This window comes from Engraulis encrasicolus, chromosome 17, assembly GCF_034702125.1.
Source record: "Engraulis encrasicolus isolate BLACKSEA-1 chromosome 17, IST_EnEncr_1.0, whole genome shotgun sequence".
In the NCBI taxonomy this organism is placed as follows: domain Eukaryota; kingdom Metazoa; phylum Chordata; class Actinopteri; order Clupeiformes; family Engraulidae; genus Engraulis; species Engraulis encrasicolus.
Genome location: NC_085873.1, coordinates 25,974,237 through 26,002,194, shown reverse-complemented (window position 1 = coordinate 26,002,194; position 27,958 = coordinate 25,974,237). Strand labels below are relative to the sequence as shown.

The following is a 27,958-nucleotide window of genomic DNA, read 5'->3' as shown; positions in this document are numbered from 1 at the left end:
TTGCTTTGTTTACTTACAATATTGTATATCGAATATCGATTCAATACAATTGCATATTTCAACCTGAAATGGATGCAATTTCACTTCACACTTTCATCAAGTCCTTTAACTATAATTAAGTGACATAGTGACAATATTTATACTGCAAAAATATCATTTGTATTTAAGGTTGCAGTTGCATGTTTAAAAATGTAAATAAATAAAAAGTGAAACACATATACGTATGTCATGATAATATATTCTAAATGTAAATCACCATAGAGTCTCATTACCGAAATTGACAATCCTCATTACCGAAAGGTACTTAAAACATTGCGGTAATGAGAATGTGTATTGCGGTAATGAGATGGCTCAGCACAATAATGCTAACTGTAACTTCAGTAATTATGACATAGCTAATTCATGACCATTGTTGAATTCTGAAAATGAATACCCTCTTACCAAGCAAGTGTTAAAATGAAAAAAATCTTATTTATTTTGAAATATTGACTAAATTTCGGTAATGGGTAATGAACCACCTTTTGTCGTATTTGCATATTTTTGAGACAAATTGTGACATTTTACAGGCACAAATAATAAGGCTGACTAATCATGTAGCCATCTTGAATCTCCTGTTAGTACAGATGAATTGTAGATAGTTTCAGCTCATATTGAAATTCTGATGGCTTTTAATTGTAGTTCTGAAATATATTGCGGTAATGAGAAGAAAAACTTGGGGACACGATCTTTTCTTGAAATATTCATGAGTGTTCATTATTTAAATTGCCAACAAGGAACACTTAATGAAACTTCGGACATAGACGAACGCTCTTGTAGTGTCATTTACGTATTTTTAACATTTTTATTATGTTTTACCCTAATTCAAAGACCAGAAATTTTGTTCGGGACACATTTCGGTAATGAGAATTTGCCTATAAAATTCATAAAAAGTGGAAAATAAAAATAATATTTTTTTAAATGTACTAGTGTGCCAGAAGCTACACGTCTTGCTCTACAGTAATGTATATTATCAAAAGAATACCTGTCATATTTAACCATTAAAACCTCATTGCCATAGTTTTTTTAGCTTTGTGAGAATCACCCGTGTGTGTGTGTGTGTGTGTGTGTGTGTGTGTGTGTGTGTGTGTGTGAGTGTGTGTGTGTGTGTGTGTGCCTGTGTTGTCTCTCAGTAGTTGGTGCTTGGTGTGGTTGAGGCTGTGTGTAAGCGCGCGCATATGTGTGTGTATGCCTGTGTGTGTGTGTGTGTGTGTGTGTGTGTGTGTGTGTGTGTGTGTGTGTGTGTGTGTGTGTGTGTGTGTGTGTACCCGTGTTGTCTCTCAGTAGTTGGTGCTCGGTGTCGTTGAGGCTGTGTGAGCTCAGCATGCCACCAGGGGTCATATAGGGGTCGGACTCGGGGTCAACGCTCGGGATGCCCTTCCACGGCACGCCCGGCTGGAACTCTGGAGGAGAGAGAGAGAGAGAGAGAGAGAGACAGAGAGAGAGAGACAGAGAGAGAGACAGAGAGAGAGAGAGAGAGAGAGAGACAGAGAGAGAGAGAGAGACAGAGAGAGAGAGAGAGAGAGAGACAGAGAGAGAGAGACAGAGAGAGCGAGAGAGAGCGAGAGAGAGAGAGAGAGAGAGAGAGAGAGAGAGAGAGAGACAGAGAGAGAGAGAGAGAGAGAGGGGGGGGGGATTGTGATTAATCAACAGATAATGTTGGGCAAACTAACAAGTTACATCACAGATGACGAAAGAAGTACAGTAGCCTACAGTTATATTTGGGGCCCAAGAAGCGACACGTTTCTCAGACATTTCTGCATCAGACTGACATGAGGCGTGACAGCTGATGATGCAAATGGGCTGTTGTCTTGCTAACTGTTGCCATGTGTAATCATCATGCCCTTGCTGTGTAGCGGTGACTATGCTGACGGTGTGCAGTGTGTAGACAGGCCCTCTCCTCCTACACAACATAGTGTCTGCTGTGAGAGAGAGAGAGAGAGAGAGAGGGGGGGAGAAAGACAAAAGGTGCGCGTGCGAGTTGTGTGTGCATCGAGAGAGAGAGACACAGCCAGAGAGCGAGCCAGAGAGAGAGCGAGAGCGAGAGCGAGAGCGAGAATGTGGGCGAGTTTGTGTGCATCAAGGAAAGGGAGGCTGACTGGAGTTAAGGCTGTTGGAAATCCACACACAAACACACTCACCTGGAGGCCAGCTGGACGTGCCAGTCTTGGTGCCCGTTTTCCCAGGCGTGCGATGCCAGCCGTCCGAGGCAGATTGCGGGGGTACCCCCAGGCCGTCGGCGCCCAGGAGCTCGTAGGGGGAATAGGGGGATCCGCCTCTGGCCTTCATGGGCGCAGAGATGGGACCTGATGGAGAAGAACACATTACAAAAAATCAAATTCAATTAATTTTAGGTTTGTAAATTAAGCCCAAAACCTGAATTAATTTCAGGTTTGTAAATTAAGCCCCCCCCCCCCCCCCAATCTATACTTCTTTTTAAATGCAGCACATCAAAAGAAGGTAAGTCCCACAGTCTCATAAATCTTAAATACAGCTCAATTAAAAAACAATTCAATTGCAAAATTGAAGTACACAAGCACACACAGACACCTTCATCCAATGCATACTTTTAAAGTCGGTTTTAAATGCATTTAGTTTTTCCTCACCGTTCTTTGAATAGCTGTCTGGAGGGGAGGGGGCAGGCGAGTTGCCCTCCATCATCCACTTGAAGCGTGACTGCTGGCTGGCCGAGTCCTTCAGACCCCCGGCCCCTCCCCCGACCATGGAGCCCAGCTCCAGGCCAGACAGGTTCATGCCCGAGCTGAAACCTGACATGAGGAGGACACACAGGGGAGAGTCAGAACAATGAAGATAACTCAAGATTTCTATTTCATTTGCACAAATTACAAAACAACCCAACGGACACTGCTGGAAAGACTTGCATTTCTTACATTTCTTGCACGCACGCACGCACGCACGCACACGACTACGGTACAAACAATTCTTCTGCAACCGTACAAACATTTTTCCTACATGCCTTACATTTGTAAAAAAAAAAAAAAAAAAAACAGCTATTAAGTCTACTACAATTTACACCTATATTTTTTCCTATGTTTTCTTGTTGTCAAAATGAATGCGCATTACAGAAGAGACTAAAAACTTATTACACAACATTAGAAAGTGTCAACAGTTGTATTCAATCGAAATTTTAATGGACACACAGGAAAATGCAACCCAAATGATATTCTAATGTACACACAGCCACGTGAAGATCCAAGATGCCGTGTAGAATATCACACTGTCTGCAGCTTTGCATTGTGGTTAAGAATGTGGCAACACAGCAAGGGACCTTGCTCTAACCACACTGTGAATGGGGGAAGTACCGTGCTATTTCACTGTCTGCGTTTTCTCATTTGGATGTGACGCTGATGAGAATATGACAGAAAGCCATTTTACAACACATACAACTCTGCAATTGTTGTAGCCTGATTATCATCAACTTTCCAATCTCTTCGAGACTTGGTCTGACCAAACGGTATAGTTGACCCATCTCCCTTAGTTTGGTAATGGTTGTTTGCTCCCTGACAAAGTGGGAGGAGTTCCAGTTTTTTTGGGAGCTCAGAATCGTGCTTGTATTGTTCTTGGCCTGACTAGAGGAAACACTGAAGGTGTGGCGTCACTAGGAGGGCACAGCCTGGCTACAATTGTTGTACACATGACCTCAACCAGATTGAGATGCTGCGGCATGGTGTCAAGAGAGTAATTCATGGCAAACATCCCAAGAACATTTCTGGGGTGCGTTTCTCGAAACCATAGTTGCTAACTAGATTAGCTACTTTGTTGTTTGCAATGTAATTTCCCATTGGCAACTACCGAAGTTGCTAACTGGCTAACAACTACGCTTTCGAGAAATGCACCACTGAATTGAAGCAGTTTTGTTAAGAGAAATGGTCCGAAATTCCTCACAACTACTGTATAGGCCTAAGCAGCAACGACACTAAACATTTGTTTGAGGTTCTTGATGGCAAATGGGAGGTGGTAAACCAGATATTAACTCCAAAAGGTTCACATGCTTTTTCCAACGTGAACTGTGAATGTAGTATTCACTAAAAGAATGAAGAAATATATGGGTCAATGGCGTTTTAGTAGGAGCACAGGTCAGGGTGGGGCAACCACAGCTAATGCCACTATTGTACCATTTCTTTTTGTGGATTATCTATGAAGAATACTAATTGCAGTACATTAATTACTGTTGATTACCAATAATTTATGGGCATTAGCTGGGGTTGTACCTCCTGAAGTCTGAGCCCAAAAAAACGTCATTGACCCATATTTGTTGTTCAGTATTAGTCCAATCAGGATGTATTTGTGTACTGGTGTGAATTAGAGGAGGATCAGAACAGACTTAATGCCCAATTCAAGCCGAAATCCAAGTAATTCCAAAGGGTTCACATACTTTTTGTAGCCACTGTATGTACTTCCAACCTCATCTGGATTCAGATTAGAAGTGGTGATGTTTGGAATTGTTCAAGAGCTTTAAAATGTTGCGGCTTGCAATATGCCCGTATCAAACATATAGCACAGCCAGTGTGACATGACAACATTAACGTCCCTTTTCTCAGTTTGTGTAGTTATAACTGTTTGTCCTTACAGGGGAAGACATACCTCTTTATCTCAGTCTTAATTCTCTTTTACAAACAGGGAAGCTGGTGCAATCTAACTATGCCAGCAGTACAGCCATTTGAAAAAAAAATCTTAAGTACGTCACACTTTAAATCCTGCAGTACACTTTAAAGGCACTATGTTTAATGGCTGTACGCATCACTGAACATCATTATATCAGAGCAATAAACATACTGAAAATGCTTTCTGAGGAAGGTTTTCCAAAATGTTTAAATCACCAGCCAGAAAAGGCAAAGTAAAAGAAACTTGAAGAAACTGGTCCCATAAGATTCAAGATAATTGCCAGCTTGGAAATAGAAGTAAAATCACCAGACTAAGAGAACGGCTGAAAATATAGGACAAAGAGTGAAACAGAATTATTAATCTCCCAGGAAGGTGTAAAATGAGCCGATTTCCATAAATGGTGGAATATCACTTTAAGCTGGTAAAATAAAATCACAAATCTCCAACCAGAGAAGGCAAAGAAAGAGAACCTTGCTTCAAGGGCTTATGATGCTGTCCTCAAGTCCCAACTCACTTTACTAGCTGTTAGTGACCCGGTACGCAGAAGTTAAGTTGGTTACAGTAAATCACAAATCACTACCCAGAAAAAGCCAAAGAAATGGGGGGAAACCTGTTTGAAAGCCCTATGGTGTCTCATTTCCAATAGCCATACTCACCGGAGTAAGCCCCCTGTGCTTTTTGGTGCAGATCGGCACACAATAAATAATTAGTTGTTGTATTAGTTAGTAATATTTATCAGTATTCTTTTTTTCACACACTTTCAGACATTTCAGGTGACCCCATTTGAATTCCAGGCGACCCCAAATGGGCTCCTGACTCCAGTGTTGAAAAACCCTGCCCTATGATGTCTCAATTCCAATATCCATACTCACCGGAGTAAGGCCCCTGTGCTTTTTGGTGCAGATCGGCCACGGAGGCCGCCACGCCGGCGGGGTGGGGCATGGAGTCGGCCATGGGCATCTTGGGGACGCCCCCGCCCCCCAGGTGAGAGGGCGAGAGCTTTGAGCCCATGCCTGCTGCCGCCCCCACCTGCTGCTGCTGCTGCTGCTGCCTCAGCACCGCCATGATCCTGGCAAGCTGTCAAAACAACACGCCACAAAGGGTTAATACTTAAATATACTGTAGGCCTATATCTGGACATAGTCCCATCATAACACGTTTTGTTGTGGTATATATTCTTTACTATCCGCAATTCTAATTATCAAACTAGTAAGACATGTTATTCACAACCAACACTGTATAAAAACACCTTCCATGGTATCTTTATTTCTCATTTCTTCCATTAAATCTACGCATACAAACGCTTGTCACCATGTGTGACAAGTACAAGTTTGCCAGAACTTAGATAATACTATTGCGACCATGACATAACAAATACATCGTTTGTCAGTACGCAATTTACTCCTTACTCCCACTTCTATGTGTGAAAAGGTTATAAAATGCAATGCTTGTTTTAAAAAAAATGAAAGAAAGTTTTTAGATGTAGGGAAAAGTGACGGTAAGTTATGGCACAATTAGACCAGACGGCACCAGACGGCACCAGCGGCGAAAGTAACAGATTTTGTATTGAGTTGCTGGCGACAGAAGAGACAAAAGCGATTTGGATAACTAGAGGCGTTTTGAGCGACAGTTTGTAGCTGGACTTCAGCTAATATTATGCTACTTAGCTATGATGTGGTTCGGCAACAACCACTAAAGCCAATTCGAATGTCGCAATGCGTGCATTCTGCTTTTAACTGTCGCTTCTGTGGATTATGTCGCTCTTGCTACACAATCCAGCGATTCTCTGTCGCTTATTATTGTCGCCGCCGGTGTATTTGCCCAGTTGGCGATGGGGCTGGTGGCTACCTGCTGGGGGTCGGCCTGCTGCCGTACGTTCTGGGGAAACTTCCTCTGGTTCTGCAGCAGCTGCTGTTGCAACTGCTGCTGCTGTTGCTGCTGCTGCTGCTGAGACTGCTGAGGCTGCTGCTGCAGGAGCAACTGACACGCCTGAGAGAGAGAGAGAGAGAGAGAGAGAGAGAGAGAGAGAGAGAGAGAGAGAGAGAGAGAGAGAGAGAGAGAGAGAGAGAGATGAAAGAAAGAAAGTAGTGTCAAAATGGGAAGAGCACAATGGGGAAAGGGAGAGTGTGGAGTGGTAAAACATGTCAAGGATGTAAAATGGAAGGACCAAAATTAAAATGGTAAGATAAATGGATACGGGCAACACAGAGGAGAGGGAATGGATGACACAGGATGGTAGGATATAAAGGGTGCAAGAATTAGAAAGTGAGAGGGCAGAGATAAGAAAGAAAATAGAATTATAAGAGGGAATGGAGAATGTGATTTGAAAGAGTGAAAAGAATATTGGCATTCAGTGAGCATACGAAAGAGAAATGAGATTTTTGAGTGCGACCGGCAGGATAGCATGATGGGAAAAAAGGTGTGAAAAGGTGGAAGAGAGAGAAAAAAAGAAAGAAAAGTGTGAGGCGTAAGCGTCAGACAACAGACCGAGAAGGAGAAAGTGTCAGAAAGACGAACACAAGGCGAGAAAGAGACCAAAAATGGATAACTTGAAATGAACAACACAATTTTCAATTAGAGAGGAGGATGGATGGAGGACAGAGACAAATTAAAGACATGCAGGAAGAAGGGAGGGAAAAAAAGGAAAGGAGAGAAGTGGATGGGGGGAGGGTAGAGGTGAAGAAGACGACGACAAGACAAGAACACACAGGAAAAGGCAGCGAGTCAACAGTAACATGACGCCGTGACACAAAACCGCTGACCGTCTCCGGACTGAAACACAACAGGGGGAAAAAAAAAACCTGCCGGCACACATCACCCAAAACACGACTTGACATAACCTCAGAAACCACCTCGAATGAGGACGCAAGACAGTACAGTTCCTGCCCATGGCTTCGCAAGGAGGTTAAATGTGGCCTTGTAACCTTTGCAATATTTAAGACATAATGAGCCCTGCAGCAAGCCCATTTCGACTGATGAACTTGCACACAATAATGTTTTTTTAGCTATCGGTGTCTGTCAATGCATGTGTGCACGCGTTTGAGTTTGTGCGAGTCAAAAGGCCAAGCCTTATTCCTCTGAACTAGGTAGAGAGAGCAAGAGAGAGCCAGCCAGCCAGCCAGCCAGCCAGCCAGCCAGACAGACAGAGAGAGAGAGAGAGAGAGAGAGAGAGAGAGAGAGAGAGAGAGAGAGAGAGAGAGAGAGCGAGAGACAGAGACAGAGAGAGACAGAGCGAGAGACAGAGAGAGAGAGAGAGAGAGAGAGAGAGAGAGAGAGAGCGAGAGAGAATGCATGCGAAAGAGAGATGTCTGCCCTTTCCTGTTGGAGTTGTATGTAGAGGTGTGTGTGTGTGTGTGTGTGTGTGTGTGTGTGTGTGTGTGTGCGTGTGTCTGCGTGTGTCTGCGTGTGTCTGCGTGTGTCTGCGTGTGTGTGTGTGTGTGTGTGTGTGTGTGTGCGCGTGCGCGTGCGTATGCATACTTCCTCTTACCAGTTGGAACTGTATGTGAGGGGGGTATATGCCACTGAGCATGGCGAGGTGCTGTGGGGAGAGCTGTGAGAGCTGAGGAGGGAACACCCCCGCCCCCACCCCTCCCACACCGCCCACTCCGCTGCTCGGAGGGGGCATCTGCTTCAGTACGGAACCTGGCACCTGCGAGAGACACACACACACACACAAAAGAACGCATGGCAACCATCGTCGTTACAACGAATGTTCTTTCAGGTGTTCTTTAAAGACATACTACCACATGATCTTGTCACATTTGATTTGATTCTGGCCAGTTAAAAGGGGCATGATCCCTGTGTTCAAGATGCACAAATCCTTATAATATTGCGGAATGTTGTGGAACATTGCGAAAAACATTGCGGAAATGCAAGTTTCGGCAAATCAAAGCAGGAGGTGGAGCTTAACGGTTTAAACCAGTCCAACAGTGGAACATGGGGACTAACTTACCCAACCAGGCATGTCAAACAATTATTACTTAAAATATTAAATTATAATTAAACTATTAAGACCATTATAAATTGTCTGCAAAGCGCTTCATTAATATCATTCCCAATCACTGTACTTGTGCAGCTTTTCATGAATGCAAATGGCATTGCACTTCACAAAGAAGGAAAGCAGATAAATAAAATGTTAAAGTCAGGCCATGCCCTCTCAAAGCAAGACGTACCTGAGGTGACAGGTACTGATGAGGCACTTGCGCTCGTATCCCGGGGGTGGGGTTGAGGGGCGGCACGCCAGGCTGGTGCCTGGACTGGGCCATCCCACTCGCACTACCAAACATGTTATGACCTCCAATCTGCAGGGAAACAGAAGTCAAGAATCAAATCACAGGGAAACAGGTCAAGAATCAAATCACAGGGAAACAGGTCAAGAATCGAATCACAGAGTCAAAGTCAAACACATTATTATGCCCTAACAAAGGCAAAGTACAATAACTACGCCAGCATTGAAACTGAGAAAAATGCCTTCAGGGCCTTGGTATTAGGTTGGATATTGTAGTTACTTCTGATTTGACATAACATCTCTAAATCGGGACACATTTGGACCATAAGGCTTTGTAACAAGATAAAGGAGGTGTAATGAAGACCATTTTCTGTCTAAACTCCATTTTGACAAAAAATATGTAGTTACTGCACTTTGTCTTCGTAGGGCAATATTGTCAATTACACCTTACATTGATTGCACCAAGGGCAATCTGACGGACAGAGAATCGGTCGCGATTCAAATCACAATCAAAGTAAGAGTGTACATTATCGTCACATGTACACCATGTAACGGACATTACACAGGGTCGTTGTAATAACATGTCCCCAAACTACAGCATGTGCAACTAAAATAATGCAACTGAAAGTGCATATAAACCTGAAAAGCATAGACCACCGTCAAACACAAATCAACAAATACAGAATGCAGCACACTATATAGCATGGGATGACAGGAGAAAGACTCATAATTAACTCTTAAAGGGGGGGGGGGGGGGAGACTTGATGGAATATCCATAAGGCCAAATGGCTTGTTAGATGTGTCCTGAGAGAGCAGTGAGGACGTGATTAAGAGCAGCAACAGCTTGAGGAAGATCGTTACAGCCTGGCCACTGCACCCCGTTTCAACTCCATTATAGACTAACCATCACTTCACTGTGCTACCCATCATTCTGCCTGCCTCATACCCTTCAAGTCTGTGTCTGTGAGGCTGAAATCTGGGAGCGGTACTCCGCTGATGTAGCTTGTCAATTTCAGAGGGAGAGGACCCGCTGTAAAGCCAACTATAATGGCAACAAATACAGAACGAAGCCAACAACCAATCCAATAAATGTGTCATATTGTGTGTATTAAATAGATACATAAGAAGAATTACAGTGGAATCCGCTTATAGTGGTCACGTTTGTCCGAGCCAATTTGAACACTGTAAGCGATTGATTACTAAAACCGAATTTGTATTATTTCACCCCTTTTTTTGTCTCTACATGTCTGGCAAAAATGAGCGCTGAGAATGACGAGGCTTACATGCATTTCAAAGCATAGACCACGCACGGGTCGTCATCTCTTATGATGTCAAATAAGTTTGTAAAGTTCCCATTCCACAAACGTTTTCTGGCGAGTTTCTGCACAGTGTGATTCAGGTTATGCATGCAAAACGCCGCAAGACTGCGCACTTAAAATTGCCAAGCCGATAAATAACACACTGTTGCATAGCCTGCTGTACAGTAGTAGCCTACAACGTGTTTTTTTTTTTGGACACCGTTTAAAAAAAGCCACGCAAAGAACTGGTTGGAATTGGGAAAGTCGCGCTGGGCTTGCTGGCATAGGAGAGATGAGAAGGGCGAGGGGGAGTGGGAGGGACTCGTGGGGAGACGCAGCCTGTACAGCTGTTGCAATTTAAACACAAGGTAGACTGAGGAATGCCAAGCTTCACCAAAACATCTCGTTGGCTCGTTTTTGGTAAATTTTCATACGTTTCGAAGAGCCTATGTTTTTCATTCCCAGAATAAGAGAGACATGATTCACGTGCTTGCTGCCCGGTGTTAACTCGTTAGGCTACATTGGCTAGCGAGACAGAAGCATGTGTAGGCCTACACAGCCTCATCACCAGAGAGTTTCTATGTAAACAGGTTGCGTCCCCACTCAGTCGAGCCATGCCTGCAGTTCACTGGGGTGCTGTCGGGAGAGCGCAGCCCATTCACTGTATGGAGTTTGCACTCCTCGGTTGGCGCCCCTAGAGTAGGCTACAGTAGGCTACCACTCGGAAAAGTGGCGAGTTGAGTCTCGCGCAATACCCTTACAACCTATCTGGCATATACAGAAGCAGACGTCGGGAAAGGAATCGCGAGAGTAAAAAATGAAATGGCTACACTGAGTTTTTCAATACTTTTTGCACATGTTTACATTCATAAAATGACAAAAATGAACATTATAAGCGGATTTTTGATCACTGTAAACGAATTATTTAAACAGCATTTGTATAGAAATGATTCTGTCCCAAGCTTTTTGATCTATATAAGCGGTTGATTACTATATCCGTGACCACTATAAGCGGATTCCACTGTATTATAGAATCTGGTGTACAACACTACATTATATAAAAACATAATTGTGGGGCGCTGTGGCACCGTACAGTTAGGCCGGGGTTCTGTGTTGCATTCCGATCCGATGTCATTTCCTTATCTTTCTTCATCTAGGTTCTCAGTACTCAGTACTACTAGTCCTCAACGCGCCTTCTCTGTCCCAACTCATTTCCTGTCTCTCTCTCTCAAACTAGCCATCTAAATAATAAAGGAGTAAGTATACTAGAGTAGGGCATTGAGAAGTAAACATAGAGCGGGTCGCACTCAGTTACCTATGGAGGCAAAAGTCCATTTTATTTTTCTAATAAGAAGAGGGGCATTATGATGAAATCAAGGTGGTGTTGGAGGGGTAATGAACATACCTTGTCACCGTAGGCTCCAGTCTCGACGGGCCCCACGTCTTTGGAATTGGGTCGGAAGACTAGTCCCGCTCCTCCGGCAGCAGTGGCGGCGGCCCGCGGGCCCTTGCGCAGATCCCCATTGTAGTCGCTCATGCTCATGGCTCGCCTCTCGCCATCCAGCTTCTTGTCCTGGGGCGGCCCGGGGGCCAGGTCCAGTGTCCGACTACTGGGGTCCTCTCCCTGGAGGGCGGTGGACAGGTCAAAGGTGAAATGGCAAAATATAACATCATCAGAAGCACCACAGCCTACGCCATGGATCTGGGTTCAATTGCGACCCATGGTCATTCCCCAATCCCCCCCCCTCCCCATTGGCTTCCTGTCTCCATCTCACACTTTCATATCATATAAAGGCATCAAAGACTTCAAACAAACCCTGACATCACCATGCTAGAAGTCAAGATTATTTTGTTCCAATCTTAAACAGGCATCATGCAAATACGCCTTGACAAAATGCCTCTAAAACACCTTGAAAGGGAATTGTAGCATCTTTGCTGGTCCTGCAAAGCCAAAATTGGTGCAAAAATGGTTCATAACATTAACTGTACCAGCAAGAAAATTACATTTACAGGTAATTGTCCTGACCATTTTGTTTAATTTTATCAGGTAACATGCAAATACAAAACCACCTTGGCAAAGTGCATCAAACCAGAATTACAGCATCGTTGCTGACCATGCAACACTTGCAATGATTCATAACAAACTTGTGAACATTTTATTTAACATTACATTTCGCAGCTACTTTTATCCAATAAAGTTTACAAACGAGGGCATAATCAATAGCACACACTTCTTGCAGAAGTACAAAGTAAAGGGTTGGTGTTTAAAAAATAATAACAATTAAATTAAATGTTATTATCCTGAACATGTCTTACCAGGAGCCCCATGTTGGAGAACTGCCTAGTCATGGGGTTCATCCAGGAGTCTCCACCGCCTCCACCACTCTTCATCGGGCCCTGGAGCACAAATCACAGTCAAATCCATCATCAAATCAAGTCATTTATACTTATTTGAAAGCAAGCTGGTCCACTTAAAAGGAGCTTGCACCACAATAAACAGCAAAACGTATCCTGTGTGCTCCAGTCATCCTTGGCCCAGTCTCCTTTGAAGTGGACCAGCTTGCTTTCAACTGAATACAGTCCAAACTGTGAGCACCAAAAAGGCTAGAGCGCAAGTGACCTCCTTTCCTCATTTTTCAAGTAGCCCTGGAGCACAAATCACACTCAAAACTCACGTCATGCACATCCATTTGCAGTGATAGGGAAGTGACTTTAAGTAGTGTGAAAATAAAGACCTTTTTTTAAGAGCAAAAACCTTGTCTTATATTGCAGCGAATACGGTATATTATAATTGGCTGTAGGATGGCTTTAGGATGCGAGAGCTCCAAAAATGTTCACAAACAAAAAAAATTCAAACCGCACTTGTCTCGGAATGGGAGCACACAGGCATTGGTATTTCCAAATGCACACACAGTTCATCAGTGCTCCTCCATGTCTTCAAAACCAGTGAAACTAGGAGAAGGGGAGGATTCACCTTTCTCTTCCTCCGAATAGCCCTCTGTATGATTGTGCACCCGAGAGAGGCCAAGAAGGGGTCACAGTTAGAACGGCGTTTCGCTACCACATTTTCAGTAATATTTTTACCACATTTTTAGTAATGCGTTACACTACTCTTTAACCAAAAATAGTAATGTTACTGTAGCGTGTTACACCCAACTGTCCATTTTAGCCAGGTGCAGGGCCAAAACGTAAAGTTCAAGACAAAGCAAAGATGAACTGCACACAGATGAGCTCCCTTTTACTCCATTTTATTGTCGTTGGGAGTAAAACTGAGCTCATCTGTGTGTGCAGTTCATCTTTGCCTTGCCCTGTAGCACAAAGCAATTAGTCACTCATCAGCATCCACTATAGCACTACACAGACAGCAGAAGCACAATCAAGGAAGGAAATAACTCCTCTCTCATTTCGATGCTAAAACTTGCACAAGGTTGCTTGGCGTGACTGAACAGGTTCACATTACTTCACAACACTAAAGAGGTGTGTGTGTGTGTGTGTGTGTTGGTAGCCAGAAGGAATCTTTTAAAAAGGAAGTCGTTGTGGGACTGCAGCACAAACATGCCAGCAGGTTTATGTCTCTTTAGTGTCAGCAGTTTGGTGGAGTAATGTTAGACAAGAATCGTTGTAGTAGTAGAGATTCTTATGTAGGTCATTTAAATAATGTAGATCCTTCAACCCAATTTAACACAGAAAAAATGAGACGTAAGGTCATTAGGAGCACCCAGAGCACGCTACGTCTCATCTGTACCAGTGGTGTGGAGATATTCTAACTGGTGTACACACAAAAGCTCGTCTTTCTTCACTCCACTCCACACTGGTCTGTTCAGACCTGTCTGTAGCTATGGCCTGGTTCCAGTTAAGGCCTAGGCCTTGATATGCTTCAGTAATGAAGGCCCCGCCATATATTTAACTGTAAATTGAACTGTAAGGAATCAAAAAGTACGTTGCTGGGCTAAATAACACTTGCAGCGAATTTGGGTGTTAAAGGGACAGTTTGGTCAATTTCAACATGCAGTTGTAATGCTCACACTACCCTGGAATTGTCAGTGCCTGAGATTTTTTTTATTTTCTTCAGCCTTTTCCGAGATCCTGGTCATTGTAATGGGGGCAGCTCTTTGTTTACATTTCAAAAAAACATTTTTATTTATTCCCCAAAACATCCAAAAGGTTATAAAACATCAGCAGACAACTAGCAAACAGCAGTACCTTTTGGGAAAATATTTGGAGTTGGCCTAGGTTTCATTTTTTAAAAATGTAAACAAACGCTGCCCCCATTAGAATTGCTCATATCTCGGAAAGGGCTGAGCCGAAAAATGTGGCATCACCAGGTACTGACAAGTCAAGGGTAGCGTGAGCAATACAACTGCACGTTGAAATTGACGAAACTGTCCCTTTAAGAAAGGAGCTGTGTAAAACTTAACCATCATTACCATCATCAATTGAATGGAATTTTAAGAGTACTTAGCTGTTTGAGCCACGGGACCAAGCAGCTCTAGCTGAGTCACCGTACTGTTACACCGTACTGTCCGATTCCCACCCCAGGTAATTTCTTAACCCCACCCTCACCCCCTCATGTCTCTCTCCTCACCCTTTCCTGCCCTCTCTCTACTATCCCATCACATAGTAAGGCACAAAAGGGCAAAAAAACTATTATAAATAGGGTGAATTCAGGTCAATTGGGCAACTTTTTTTGCATATAAGCAAATGGCCCAAGGTGGTCCAATTTACCTGAGTTCACTATAAATAAATAAACGAATGAATGAATGAATGAATGTTACCTTGCTGGGCTTCTTGGCTCCGTGGCCCTGCTGCCCCCAGCCGCCCGAGTTGTAGGAGGAGCCGCTGCCCTGAGAGCCAGCGCTGTTCCACACGCCGCCGCTCTCTTCCTCGTCCTCCCAGCTCGAGTGCCGCGACGCACTCACTGAGCTCTCGCCCTCGCCCCAACCGTCTTGCATAGACTTGGAACCTGGAGAGAGACCAACAACAACAACAGACCAAGAGGTGTCAATCCCAGGTTTGTAAAGAATAAAAAAACTGCCACTAATTGGACAACAAACAGCTCTGAATCAAATCATGGTAATGGCTGTTCAAGATAGGCAGATAACGTGAAGATAAGTGAAGTCGCCTCTATTGGAAGGAAACTTTGACTTTAACAGGGTTTTTAACTTATGATCCAGGTTCTTGAAACCTCTGCCAACACCACATCAGTATAACTGTCAGAAAAAAATGCTTAAGCAGGGTGAGGGGGGAACATAGGGTGAGGTGAGGTGGAATGCTAATGAATTCTGGAATCCTAAAATATCAGTTCTGGAATGCTGATGGATTCTAGAGTCCTGTGTTGAGGTGTTCTGGAATGCTGATGAATAATAGCTTTACTGAACAATGGCACAAATGGCAAAAAGGTCCATCTAGATAGCAAACAACAAAATTTACACCATGGTACGCCACTACTCACATTTTTGCTCTGTCCAGTCAATGTGTGTTTCTCCTACCCCTGCTGTATTGTAAAGAGGTAGGCACCATAACCACACATTTCAAACCCATCCCAAAAAAGAAAGGAAAAAAATACCCTGGGCCCCCAATAATAGCCCGCCTCTTTCACTCTTTTTCTATAGAAAGACTCATTTTATTTGTAGCCTATCCCTATTTGTAAACAGGACCAAACTGTTTTCTTGCTGATAGTATCCCCGACTATTATGCTTGAGGAAATATGGTCTCTTCTAAGAGTGACTCACCAGACTTTGTGGCATTTGTGGAAGGGTTGCCCCAGCTCGAGGTCTTGCCGGCGTCGTCTGGGTCTCCCCAGCCTGTGGCAGCTTCGGTGGGCTTCCCCCAGGCTGCAGTGCCGTTGTCCACACAGGGGCTGGAGGGTGAACCACCGCTCCCCCAACCAGAGGGAGCTACAAAGCACAAAAACAAAACACACACGCACACACAAAGGGGAAAGCGTGTCAAACACAAGGGCCATTCATATTCACTTGGAACAAGGGGAGGGGGTTAACAAAAGGAATGGAATTGTAAAATCAGCAACTAAAGTGGAAAAAAACCTCAGGAAAAAAGGTACTTCGCAACCAACTAGTTTCGTCTAGTCCCCTGTGACGCAATTCCATTTAGGGCAGTGAATCGTCATTTCTTTAAAAAAAAAAAAAAACAATAAAAAATAAATAATAATAACACTGGTCGCAACGTGATTTTCTATGGGACTTCACCATACAATACAAAGTCAGATATTGTCGTACTCAGTTTGACTGTGTATGGAACCAGAATATTACACAATCGACAAAACAGACCTACCTTTTCTCAGCCAGCACTACCTTTTAACACTTTACCTAAAATGCACAAGTCTCAACCCTGTACTACGTATGCGTCTTTGGGGAGATACAGTCTTGATTAGGGGTAAACTGTACCCTAGTAACCACTGTGATGCAAAATCACCTCACAATTTGCATTGTATTTTCCTTCATTTACTTAATTTGCTTCACTTACTGTTGGAGTTGTATGGGTTCTCATATCCCTCATGTCTCAAAAAGCCTTTTACATCAAACAGTAAACAAATTTCACCCCAAACAAGAATACCTATGTCATTTGAGGTTCTTGGACGAGGTACCAAACCACCCCATAATCTCCACCAAACCATGTTTGGAAGCTCCCTCCCCTATCGAAGGTGCCTTAAGACTGCCTAAAGAGTTCTGGCAGAGGCTCATGTCTTAACATGTCTGAAGTAAGCACATTTTTTCTTTTTATAAAAATTACACGATTCCCCAACTCATCTACTTTAATGTTTTTTTGGGATGCCGATTTGGAAGGTTTTATACCTGACATATTGGAGGTCCCTTGTTGGGATGTGAGAGAAGCTGATATCTGCCTATGAGAACCTTAACCATATATACAACATCAGCAACGTTGCGTTGCTGTTCGCTCACCTATCGGAGGTGCCTTGTTGGAAGGGTGCGAGAGGCTCATGTCTCGGTTCCCAGAAGGCCTTCCGGGCGGCCCCTGCTGCTGCTGCTGCTGCTGCTGCTGCTGTTGCTGCATCGCGTTTGGACCCTGCATCTGCTGCTGTTGGTGCTGAGAAGACGACGGCGGCGGCGGGCCTTGGCCGCTGTGCGCCTGCTGCCCACCACCAGAGGAGGCGCCATTTCCGTTCTTGTCCCACAGGTTGACGCTCTTGTAGTTGTAGTTAGTCGGGTCCCCCCATGCAGACGTGCCGTCGTCGATCTCCATCTTCCTGCTGATGGACTGCGGCGATGGCTCTTCCCAGCCACTGGGCTCTGTCGCGTCGGCATTACCCGATGATCCACCACTAGGGATGGGCCCGGAGGCCCACCCACCGCTTTGGCTCTGGGCCTGGGAAGCACCACCACCGCCTGTATGATGATGGTGGGACCCCCAGCCCCCTTGCATGGACCCTGCTGCTGACCCATCCAGCTGCTGCGGCCCCTGGCCCTGTGATTGGTGCTGCTGTTGGTGCGTGGGAGGCGGCCCCGGGCCCTTGAGGCCGCCTGCCTGCTGCTGGCTGTTTGGCATCTGCGACGACATTGGCGGCGGCGGCTGCATCTTGCCACCACCCCAGCCTTGGTGGTGAGCTTTGCTGCCCATGTCTCCCGCCCCTCCTCCTCCTCCTCCACCACTACCACCACCTCCACCCGTTCCCCCTGTACCCCCTGCCCCCCACGCCCTCCTGGGCGTTGCATCCGCCCCCCCCCCCATACCACCACCACCACCCCCACTAGTCCCACCCCATGTGCCGACTTCTGTATCCCCACCGCTGTCCCGCTTGCTGCTGTCCCCCCACCCACTGGTGCCCGACTTGGCTTCCCAATCCCCACCTCCTCCACTGTTCCCAGGCTGACCCCAGCCGCTGCTCCCGCCACCTCCTCCATCCCTGCCCATATCCTTCCAACGTCCGGTCCCTTTCTCATCCTGCCCTCCGCCACCACCACCACCACCACCTCCCCAACCCCCACTGCTACCACCCCTGTTACCCTGTTGACCATAATCACCCCATCCACCCCCACCCCCTCGTTGCTCCCTCCTGTCCTGTTGAACATCCCCCCAGCCACTTCCGCCGCCTCCCTTGCCCTGGCTCTCTGTACCACCTGACCCTCCCCACCCACTTCCATTCCCTCCTCCCATCCCCATGGCCTTGGACTGCTGCATCATGCCGCCCGATTGTGAGACGCCGGTGTTTTGGATACTGCTGTGTGGCGGATGAGGACCGCGTGCTGTGTGGGAGGAGGAGGCACTGCTGCTGTCCCAACCATCACCATGGGAGGAAGAGGAGTTGGAGTTGTGAGGCATCATGGAAGAAGAAGAAGAAGAAGATGACGACGACAACGATGCCGCCGCCATCGGATCAGTAGTCGTGGACGACGGGCCCGAAGCGTGGCCCGGGTACGGAGCAGCGGACCCTGATGGCCCGCCGGTGGCAGCGGACGCCGCCATTGATGATGACATCGAGGAAGAAGAAGTAGAAGATCGGCCCCCTCTGTCTCTACCGCCACCGTCTCTGTCGTTGGTGGTGGAGGTGGTGGAGGCGGCGGCGGCAGCATCCAGGTCCCAGGCCACGTTCTGCCGGATCTGCGTTTGGCCCCAGCCGGTGTTGGAGAGGACGCGCGGGTCCAAGTCGCTCCGACTCAGCATGTTCTGTAAGGCCACTTCGGCGGTGGCGGACGGGTGCGGGGCGCTGCTGCCGCGTTGGTAGTGGTGGTGATGGCTGCCGTGGTGATGGTGCTGATTGTGTGAGTTGCCACCGGCATTGCCGCTGCCGCCACTCCTGGAGTTCCCCCCACCGCTGGATGTGGAGGCGCCACCTCCACTACCACCTCCTCCTCCACCTCCTCCGCCTCCTCCTCCTCCTCTCCCTGTGCCGCCCCACTCTCCTCCTTGGTCTGCTTCTCCACCACTACTCCCTCCTCCGCTTTTCTGATTGTCCCATGCTCGTGTCGTGCCAGGAGCAGAGTTGCTGTTGGCGGCATGGTGTGTGCCCCCTGCCACGCTGCCCCTGCTGCTGCCGCCACTGCTGCTGCTTGAGCTGTGCGGATTGCCCACTACGCCACCCGTTCCCACTCCCACCCCCGCACCCATTCCTCCTGTGCTGCTACTACCACCACCACCACCACCACCCCCCCACTCACCCACCCCACCCCACGCTCCCTGAGATACCCCGCTATTACCACCGGGGGTCTGAGCGCCCTGGCCTCCCGAGCTCCCTCCCCCCCAGCCACCAGACACGCCGCCTCGGCCATCTGTTGCCGAAACTCCTCCACCTCCACTTCCAGCGTAGCCCCAGGTGTTTCCCCCGACCTCCCCAGAGGCGGGGTGCCCTCCTGGGCCTGGTCCTCCCCCTCCGCTGCCTCCCCCTCCACCATCACCCCATGGCTCAGTCCTTGAGGCACCCGTTTTGTTGGAGTTATTGGTGTTGGGGAAAGTAGACGAAGATGATGAAGAAGGCTGAGGCCTCCACGAGGATGATAATGAGGCGTTGGTGGAGGTCAAAGAGGAAGAGGAGGAGGAAGAAGCTCCCGTGTGTGGGTCGATCCCGCCGATGACGCCAACTCCCGCGCCACCTCCTCCTCCATTACTACAGTCCATGCCAGCTTCGTTGGCTGATTCCGCCGCCATGTTTTTTGGTCCTGCTCCAGGCTCCAGTGTGCCAGTGCCACCCCACTCCGATGGCGCTCTGTCTCTGGATTGCATTTGGTGAAGAGGGTGGTGGTGGTGCTGCTGCTGTTGCTGCTGATGAGAGGCAAGATTCACAGAAAGATTAGGGTGGCCCGGCGCGGAGGATGACGACAGGGCGTTGGCAGATGACATTGTCGAGCTTTGGAGGTGGTGGGGATGGGAATGGGTGGAGGGAGGGTGTGGGAGGAGAGGACCGCCACCACCACCCTCGCTCACCGCGATCATCCCTCCTGCCCCCGCCCCCGCCCCAGACCCGGATCCAGGCCCGTCCTGCACCAGGGCCGGCCAGGCAGAAGGGTTGGCATTGGGGTTGAAGTTGGCACCAGGAATTCCTCCTCTGTCTCCTCCTCCTCCTCCTCCTCCTACACTACTACTCCCACCACCACCGTGGTGGGAGCCGTCCATGGATCCCAGGAGAGAGGAGGCTTTGGATAAGGGGGGCATTGAGCCGGCCACTACTGCATTTCCTCCGTCCGCTCCCAGGGAGGAAGAAGACGACGGCCCCCAGACTCCTCCACCACCACCGACGAGACCGCCAGCGCCAGTGGCCTGCATACATTCATTAGGTGGGTTGGAGGTGTTGGAAGGTGGAGAGGGGCTGCCGGTCTCACCACCACCACCACCAGGCTTGCCTCCACCTGCTCCTCCAGCGACCCCCATAGCCTTCTGCTGCTGGAGGTGACGCTCGCCCCATGAGGCACTGCAGTTGGGCATCCCGCCCGCACCAACACCACCACCACCACCACCACCACCACCATTGGATCCTCCTACTACGCCTCCAACTTCCTCTGGGCCCCCTTTTGGGGCCTCAGCACCACCAGCTCCGGCTCTCAACGTACCCCCTCCACCTCCTCCGTCAGCGGCACCGATGCTGGGCCACTCCTCCAGGTCCGACCTGTCCACTATCACCTTCTCCCTGCCCTGAGAGAGGAGCTGGCTGCCAGAGCTGGCCCCCCACGTGGAATTTGCATAATTCGAAGAAGTAGTAGAAGACGACGACAACGAAGAAGAAGAAAGAGACGAAGACGTAGAAGAAGCAGCAGCAGCAGCGATTGATGATGGGGAGGAGGTGGATGACGTGTGGTGGGGCAGTAGTGGGGGAGCAGCAACGGGACCCACCACAGAGCCCTGGCTGGAATCTGGAGAGAGAGAGAGAGAGAGAGAGAGAGAGAGAGAGAGAGGGAGAGGGGGAGAGAGAGAGAGGGGAAGAGAAAGAGAAAAGGGAAGAGAAAGAGAGAGGGGGAGAGCGAGCCATAGACAGATCAGACAGAGAAAAAGAGAGAGCAGAGTGGAGGAGGAAGTAAAATTAATGGAATTGGACATGAATTAACAATTGCGGCAGCATGATCTTGCAGTATGTGCAATATTCAAAAGTCGATGCAGTCGGGATGATACGTGAAATAGAAACCAATTGCTTGAATGAAGTTGCTTGACATCTTGCAGGTTGGTCTTCACCACTAAGTTCTACACAATGAAGAGACTATGTAATGGAAGAAGACAAATATTTCCAGATAATTTCTCAGCAGAAGGGTTCCAGAATACTTAAGTTTTCTGATATGTACAGTGATATGGTTTTTTTTGTACGTTTTCATATTTTGTGCAGCCCAATCAGGCTTTCAGAGATCTTAGAAAGAAAACTGTTGATGGGGTGACGGAAAAACCCTGCAGGTGGGTGCAGGGAGTTTTTTAAAAAGAAAGGAAAGTCACACAAGGTCATGCCAGGACAGGAGTGTTCCTACAGAATGCCTTCAGACAGGACAGCTTTGATCAGCCTATTAAACTCAGAGGCAGTGCTGCTTTTTTTCCTGTCTAATTGGGCTGCTTAAAGGGGTATGCCACTATTTTTGGGCTTAATACAGTTAAAATCGTTGGCCAGGGTTTATAAAGGTGGTAAAGTGTCTTATTTTTCATGTTAAGCGTTGTCTTGCTTTAAGACAAGTTAAAAGAGGGAATATGTCGCTAAGTTGGTGAAAGTCAATGGATCCGTGTAGCATTGTAGCAGATAAACGTGTCAATATTTTTTTACTCATGCATGCGCGGTGTATTGCGAGTGGAGTTTGATGTTGGAGCGGAGAGAGAGAGAGAGCGCGAAAGAGAGAGAGAGCGCACGAGATGCTCCGCCTGCCTATAAACCAGCCTGGAATCGCTTGTAGGGAGGTGCCCGAAGTCGGACGAACGTTGAGGTCGATAGGCAGGATATTAGGCAGCATTATTTCTTCCTACATTAATGTTAAAGGCCAACTTCCGATAAAACTCAGTTTTACTCACTCCTTTCGAAGATCGGACGGTCACCCCAAGTTAAACTCACTTGCAAGGCTCTCATAGCGGTGCGTCAACTCTCCTGGCTGTGTTTCCCGGTGTTTCCCAATTTACATCAATAATGCAGAGAAACGAGCGAATCACGAAAGCCTTTCTGTGTTTCGTCACGTCGAAAGAAGGCGTTGCCCACAAAGGTTTATATCGACCCATTTATCTAAAAACATGTCGAGTAATTTTTTTCTGCTTGTTTTCAAAACAAGCAACGTCTGGTGGCCCGAAACATAGCTTAGCTTAGCTATCAGCTGGTTGCTACTCTCAGGTACACACACAGCACAAAGCCTCATACATAAAGCCTGCTCACTCCGGTTGCTCCGTGCCTACAGCTCGCCTAGGGGTCGCTGTCGAAAGAGCACAGCCCTGAATGGAGCCTGCACGCCTCCGTTGGCGCCCCTATAGTGCAGTACCACCCGGGGAAGTGGCGACTCTGTTTCCCATTACATTCCCTCCAGGAGCTGGAGGACTGAGCCAATCAGAGACGCGTTTCTTTGAGAGCAGGAGGAGTGAGCCAATCAGAGACGCATTTCCACGAGAAACACGGAACACTCTCTCGTTTCTCCACAAGCCACCTTGCCAGCTTGCAAAAACGTCTTGAAACAAAGCAACCAGAACGTTTTTTAAAACAGGACCAACGCGTAACACATTCAATAACAATTGGGAACACGGCAATATTATTTAAATTACGTTGAGAGGCGATCTTTAAGCTATATTGTAAAATTACCGCCGACATAAACAGAAAGCATGCTCCATTTCAGCCTCTGCATTCATTCTCGCTCTTGACAAAATGTCAAACCACAAAACAAAACGAAAAACGTGCGCGTTACGTAGCAGTGAGAACTAACAGGTTAATTTCGAGTTTTGATTGTAGGCTACGGGCAGGCGCTGCTGCACGATCAAAAAAAGCTACAGAAATATTTAACTTAATCAAAATTAAGTGTTGCATTTCTTTAAGTAGCCTAACTTAATACAACATGTTTCCTGACGATATATGGCCAGTGTTGTTTTAATGTTTGGATATTAATTGGATAGGCATAGGCCTAATGTTTGATAAAGTAGGCTAAGACAGCTGCCAATGACTATAGGCCTACACCCTGACCACCCACCTCTCTCTCTCTCTTTCTCTTTCACTCTCTCTCTCTCTCTCGCTCTCTCTCTCAACATATGATCTTAGCTTATTTATAAGCCTTTTCCCTTGGTGAACTAATATCCCTTATTTCTCTGTGTTGTGTTTTGATGTCAACACCTGGGAACAGGTTGCAGTGGTAGCCTATATCTGCAACATCATTCAGCCTTGTAAACCTACAAAATTAATGCAGGCAGGTAAATGCAAAAAATATATTAATTTCAAAGTATATATATCATTTATTTTCATATAATTATCATTATTTTTTTCAATTTTTTTTTTCTCCAAATTTTTTTTGTGTGAAATCGTGGGGCATATCGAACCGTGGGTCATATATCGTGATATAAACCGAATCGTGGGTTGGGTGTATCGTTACAGCCTTACTGTATATGTATGCATTGTGAGTTTGGTGAGTTTCTTTATTTAAGAAAGGGACAGCATATATTGCCAGCATTTAAACAAAAATGCTAAATATACAAGATTGTAGCCAAGAGGCTAATTTCCGTCTAGTGTGAGTTACTGTGTGACCACTGAACTCAATAGAATTTAGTTAAAACTGAGCAGGATTTACTGTTTCCTGGCTGCTTTTGGGCATTTTTTTGGACTGGAAATCATCAAATCGTCTCATCTGGCAACCCCGTTCAGGCCAATAACAGGCCAATCCAACTAAGTCACTGAAAAGACTTCTGCTCTTGACCTGACCATTAACTCCCTCACCATCAAAGGCCACACCAGCTATTCGTGTCTGTCTGATTACCCATTTTGCGCTAGCCGCTAGACAGCATTTTGAAGTGGCTGGCTGGCTTGCTGTGGAGCGAGAGGCCAGGAATCGCAGTCAGAATTGCAAATCATTCTCATTGGTTATTGCAATACCACGACAGCAATGAATATCTGGCAGGGGTGTGTTTCTCGACAGCATCATTCATAACCAAATTAGCAGCTGACTTGGTTGCAATACATAATTTCCCATAACCAACCTACTAAGTTGCTAACTGGTTAGCCACAGTGCTTTTGAGAAACATCATTATTTTAAGCAAACACACACACACTTTGGCATCCACCACCCCCACCTCTCTCTTCCTCACACTCTTGTACACACACACACACACACACACACACACACACACACACACAGCAGTGTTGCCCTCACCTGTTACAGCAGCTACCGTCGAGCCGGGGCCGCCGCCTCCATCAGGCCCCGCCCCTGGCCCGCTGTTGCCTCCCCCCAGCAGCATGGAGGACAGTGGTGGCTGACCCCTCTTCAGTAGCACTTTGTGGTCCTGCTGGCAGCGGAATCGAGGGGGCACTTCGCGGGGCATGTAGCGCTGTGTAGAGGAGGCCTGGGTCCCGGTGCCAGAGCCAGGGCCTGAGCCAGAGCCTGGGCCGGTACCAGTGGGGCCGGGGGGCTGTCCGTTGGGGGCCACCGCTTGCCGCTTCGCATTGTTCCCACCAGCCTGGGAGTACGGGTGTGCAAAAAAAATATTGTCATGACATTATATCGTAGAAAAGAGAATCACCTCAAGGAGCATCTCAGATGTGGAAGATCATTTTCCACTTTTATTTACAGCAGTGCCTAAAGTTTCGACGTTATATTACCATGCATATATTATCACATTATATTGCCAGGTCTTCAACAGAGACTTTGAAGCCAAAAAGACTTGTCACAGATAGTTTTTTGAGGTGCACGGCAAGTCTCTTTGATGGGGACAAAATGTGACAGTCTCTGCGAAGCTTCGCAAATGACCACGGACAGCAGCCACTGTGATTGGTCCTCTCAACCAGAACCATAAATATACAATTCTGCTCTCAACATGCAACTACTTCCCTTTTCTAACCTTCGACGTGCTGACAATTTGTGAGAGGAAAATGCGGGTTAACATTAGTTAAATGTGTTACCCATGCTTTGTAGCTTCATTTATTTACAGAAAGTCAAAGATAAGGTGTGTACTTGATATTGGCTACTCACTGTATTGTAGGAGGTTGATCAACCCTCTAGTTGCAACGATTAATAACATGGCGCACGCCTATTAATCCCCTCGGAGCAAAAATTAAAAGTGTGCGAAGAAATCTCCGAGCATACAGAACCCTTGATGAAGACAAGGTAATGTCGAAATGTTAGTTTGGCACTGCTCTAAGTACAAGCAGAAAAAATCTTCCACATCAGATTCTCCGATGACTTGTTTTCTCTACTGGTACTTAAAACTCAGTCCTTTCCTGTGGTGCACCAGATAGGGAAAAACAGGAGCACAGGAGGATAGATTACTTTTCTATGTGACAGTATATCGCACAGGGTCTCTTCACGATACATGCATCGTATCTTGACCCCTATATCGTGACTCTTTTGAGATAGAGGTTTTTGCCATTACCCAGCCTAGTCAGCACACTCTTATTTAGGAGTGAAAACACACTAGGCCTACCAGTAGGCACAAACTATTTGCCCTTATAAATGAACACAGCTAATGAGTCCAAAGGCCAAATTACATTGAGAATGCATGGCATTCTGGCATTCAATTGCTATCCAGTACAAGAAAAATCGCAATACATATCGTATCATATCACATGTATCGCAATGTGTACTGTATCGTGACCCCTGCACAGTGATACGCAACAGATTGTATCGTGTGGTGGTTGTTGTTACCAAGCCCTACCTGGGAGGCGGAGGAGGGGGTGGTGCCTGCAGCAGCCGCGGTGGCGGCGGAGGAAGAGGCGGAGGGGGGGTTAGCCGTGGGCGTCGAGACCGGGCCAGGGCTGGAGGACACGGAGGCCGCCGAGCTGGAGGTGGCAGGAGATGGGGCGGATGGGGGCTTGGTCAATTCTGGCACTGAGGAAACAAGGGGGGGGGGGGGGGGGGGGGGGGGGGGGGGGGGGGGGGAGGTAAGAATAAGAGAGAGTTAGACACAGTGGCTCAGTGGGCTAAAGAGCTATGGCATCATATCAGGGAGCCGGGTTCGATTCTGACCTGAGGTCATTTCCCGATCCTTCCCAGTCTCTCTCTCTCACTATCACACTCTCTCACTTACTTTCATGTCCAAGTAAAGGCATATAAGCTCCAAAAAAGGGAAAATAGAGCTACAGTTTAAGTAATCTATTTGTCACCTAAAGTCCTATAACCTTCTAGGCTACAATTAACTCCAAAACATTTGCAGACTTGGCTAACATAACGTAGTTAGAGGGGGTGGTGGAGAGCTGGAGAAGAGTAATGGAAAGTTGAGGGGAGGAAAGGAGATGTGAAGAGATGATACAAGGAGAGGAAAGGTGTTGAGGAAGAGAGGAGGAGGGGGGGAGAGGAGACTTAAAGACATGATATAAGATAAGGAGAGGAGGGAGACTGGGTGGAGAAAAGATGAACAGGAGAGGAGAGGAGAGAAGGAGAAGAGAAAAGAAGGAGAAAAGACGTGAAGAGACCATAAGAAAAGAAGATAGGAGGGGAGAAGATGGCACAGCAGAGGAGAGGAGACAAAGAATGCTCAATCATGATATCCCCGAGCAACAAGCAAATACAAAAAGGATAACCACAAGGCAGGAAAGGAAGCATCAGAGACACAATAATGAACAGACGTACCTTTGTTTTTTTGCTCTGCAACCTGAAAGATTGCGGGGGAGGAAAAAAAGGAAACGTCAGATAAATAAAACGTATTCATGCATGACATAATTCATTCCTATGGCAATCAGCCAACATTAGACAGGTGTTAACGTGTTTCATTCCTACTCAACACTGGTATGCTAATCTGAACGACGCAGAAAATGTCAGACAAGCAGCCGTTATGAATAGCTGTCAATGCTTTAATACTCTCCTACTCTACCCACCCAGTATAGGAAGGCAGGGTAAGGGCTCAGAGAACAGTTGGACTTACTGTACCTTCTGTGAGGTTTCCCTTTTTCTTTTATCTTCTTTCTTCCTTTTCTTGTCTTCCATGAACTGCTGTTCCCTTTCCCGTGGCTCCTTTCTGAAGGGAGAGGCAGCCTATTACTATTGACGGACAGAACGGAAAAACACTGTACCAGTACCACATTGCAAAACGGAAAGATGGCATGCATACCCTGGAGCTAAGCATGAATGTATACAGATTGTTAACACATACAACCTTGGCAAGGGGTTGTCAACATTTCAGTACAGTGTAATGGCTCTGTACACCACGCCTGGACAGGGTAATTTCTTTGCAATGGCACATAACTCTCAATATAAATGCTTTGCAACCTATAGCTACATTTAATAAGTTACAAGCCAAAATAAAGTCCTCCTCATTCAATTAGTATTTTGGATATTATGGGTAGTGTTGACCCAGGCCCATTACTCATCATAAGGACTCATCATAAAGACAACATTTTATTGGTTATACTGCAACGTAAATGACCAACAGAATTGCACAATGGCATATCTTCAACAAGTTACACTACAACTGATGTCAACCTCAACCAGGTGGATTGAAGGCTGAGGCCTGTGAGATTTTACTGTAAAATGTGCAGCTTGGGGTTGGGTTTCTGATACATACGTGCAAGGTTTTGAGTGTCAAGCGTTCATCACTGCGATTACAGCGACAGGAAACGCTGTATAAACACCTGCATGCTCTTATTTAGACATGATAAACCAGCAGCAACGAAGTGCTCACAAAAATAAACGTCCCAGTTTACTGTATGTAGCTCTCTTAT

At 46.7% G+C, this 27,958-nt stretch overlaps 1 protein-coding gene across 1 annotated transcript in view; it reads right to left on the bottom strand.

Annotated features, from left to right (window-relative positions):
- The window catches only part of tnrc6ba (trinucleotide repeat containing adaptor 6Ba), a 40,349-nt gene that overhangs the window by 11,376 nt on the left and 1,015 nt on the right, over positions 1–27,958 (bottom strand). Inside the window, exons 2-17 of the mRNA XM_063220895.1 lie at positions 27,168–27,255; positions 26,871–26,892; positions 25,957–26,129; positions 24,459–24,762; positions 17,109–21,008; positions 15,921–16,085; positions 14,964–15,151; positions 12,505–12,585; positions 11,594–11,812; positions 8,835–8,963; positions 8,150–8,311; positions 6,511–6,651; positions 5,535–5,739; positions 2,643–2,804; positions 2,178–2,342; positions 1,305–1,439 (exon numbers count right to left, since the gene is read on the bottom strand). Of these exons, the coding sequence (XP_063076965.1) occupies positions 1,305–1,439; positions 2,178–2,342; positions 2,643–2,804; positions 5,535–5,739; positions 6,511–6,651; positions 8,150–8,311; positions 8,835–8,963; positions 11,594–11,812; positions 12,505–12,585; positions 14,964–15,151; positions 15,921–16,085; positions 17,109–21,008; positions 24,459–24,762; positions 25,957–26,129; positions 26,871–26,892; positions 27,168–27,224 (6,208 nt within the window). The 5' untranslated portion in view covers positions 27,225–27,255. The remainder of the gene's footprint in view (positions 1–1,304; positions 1,440–2,177; positions 2,343–2,642; positions 2,805–5,534; positions 5,740–6,510; positions 6,652–8,149; positions 8,312–8,834; positions 8,964–11,593; positions 11,813–12,504; positions 12,586–14,963; positions 15,152–15,920; positions 16,086–17,108; positions 21,009–24,458; positions 24,763–25,956; positions 26,130–26,870; positions 26,893–27,167; positions 27,256–27,958) is intronic.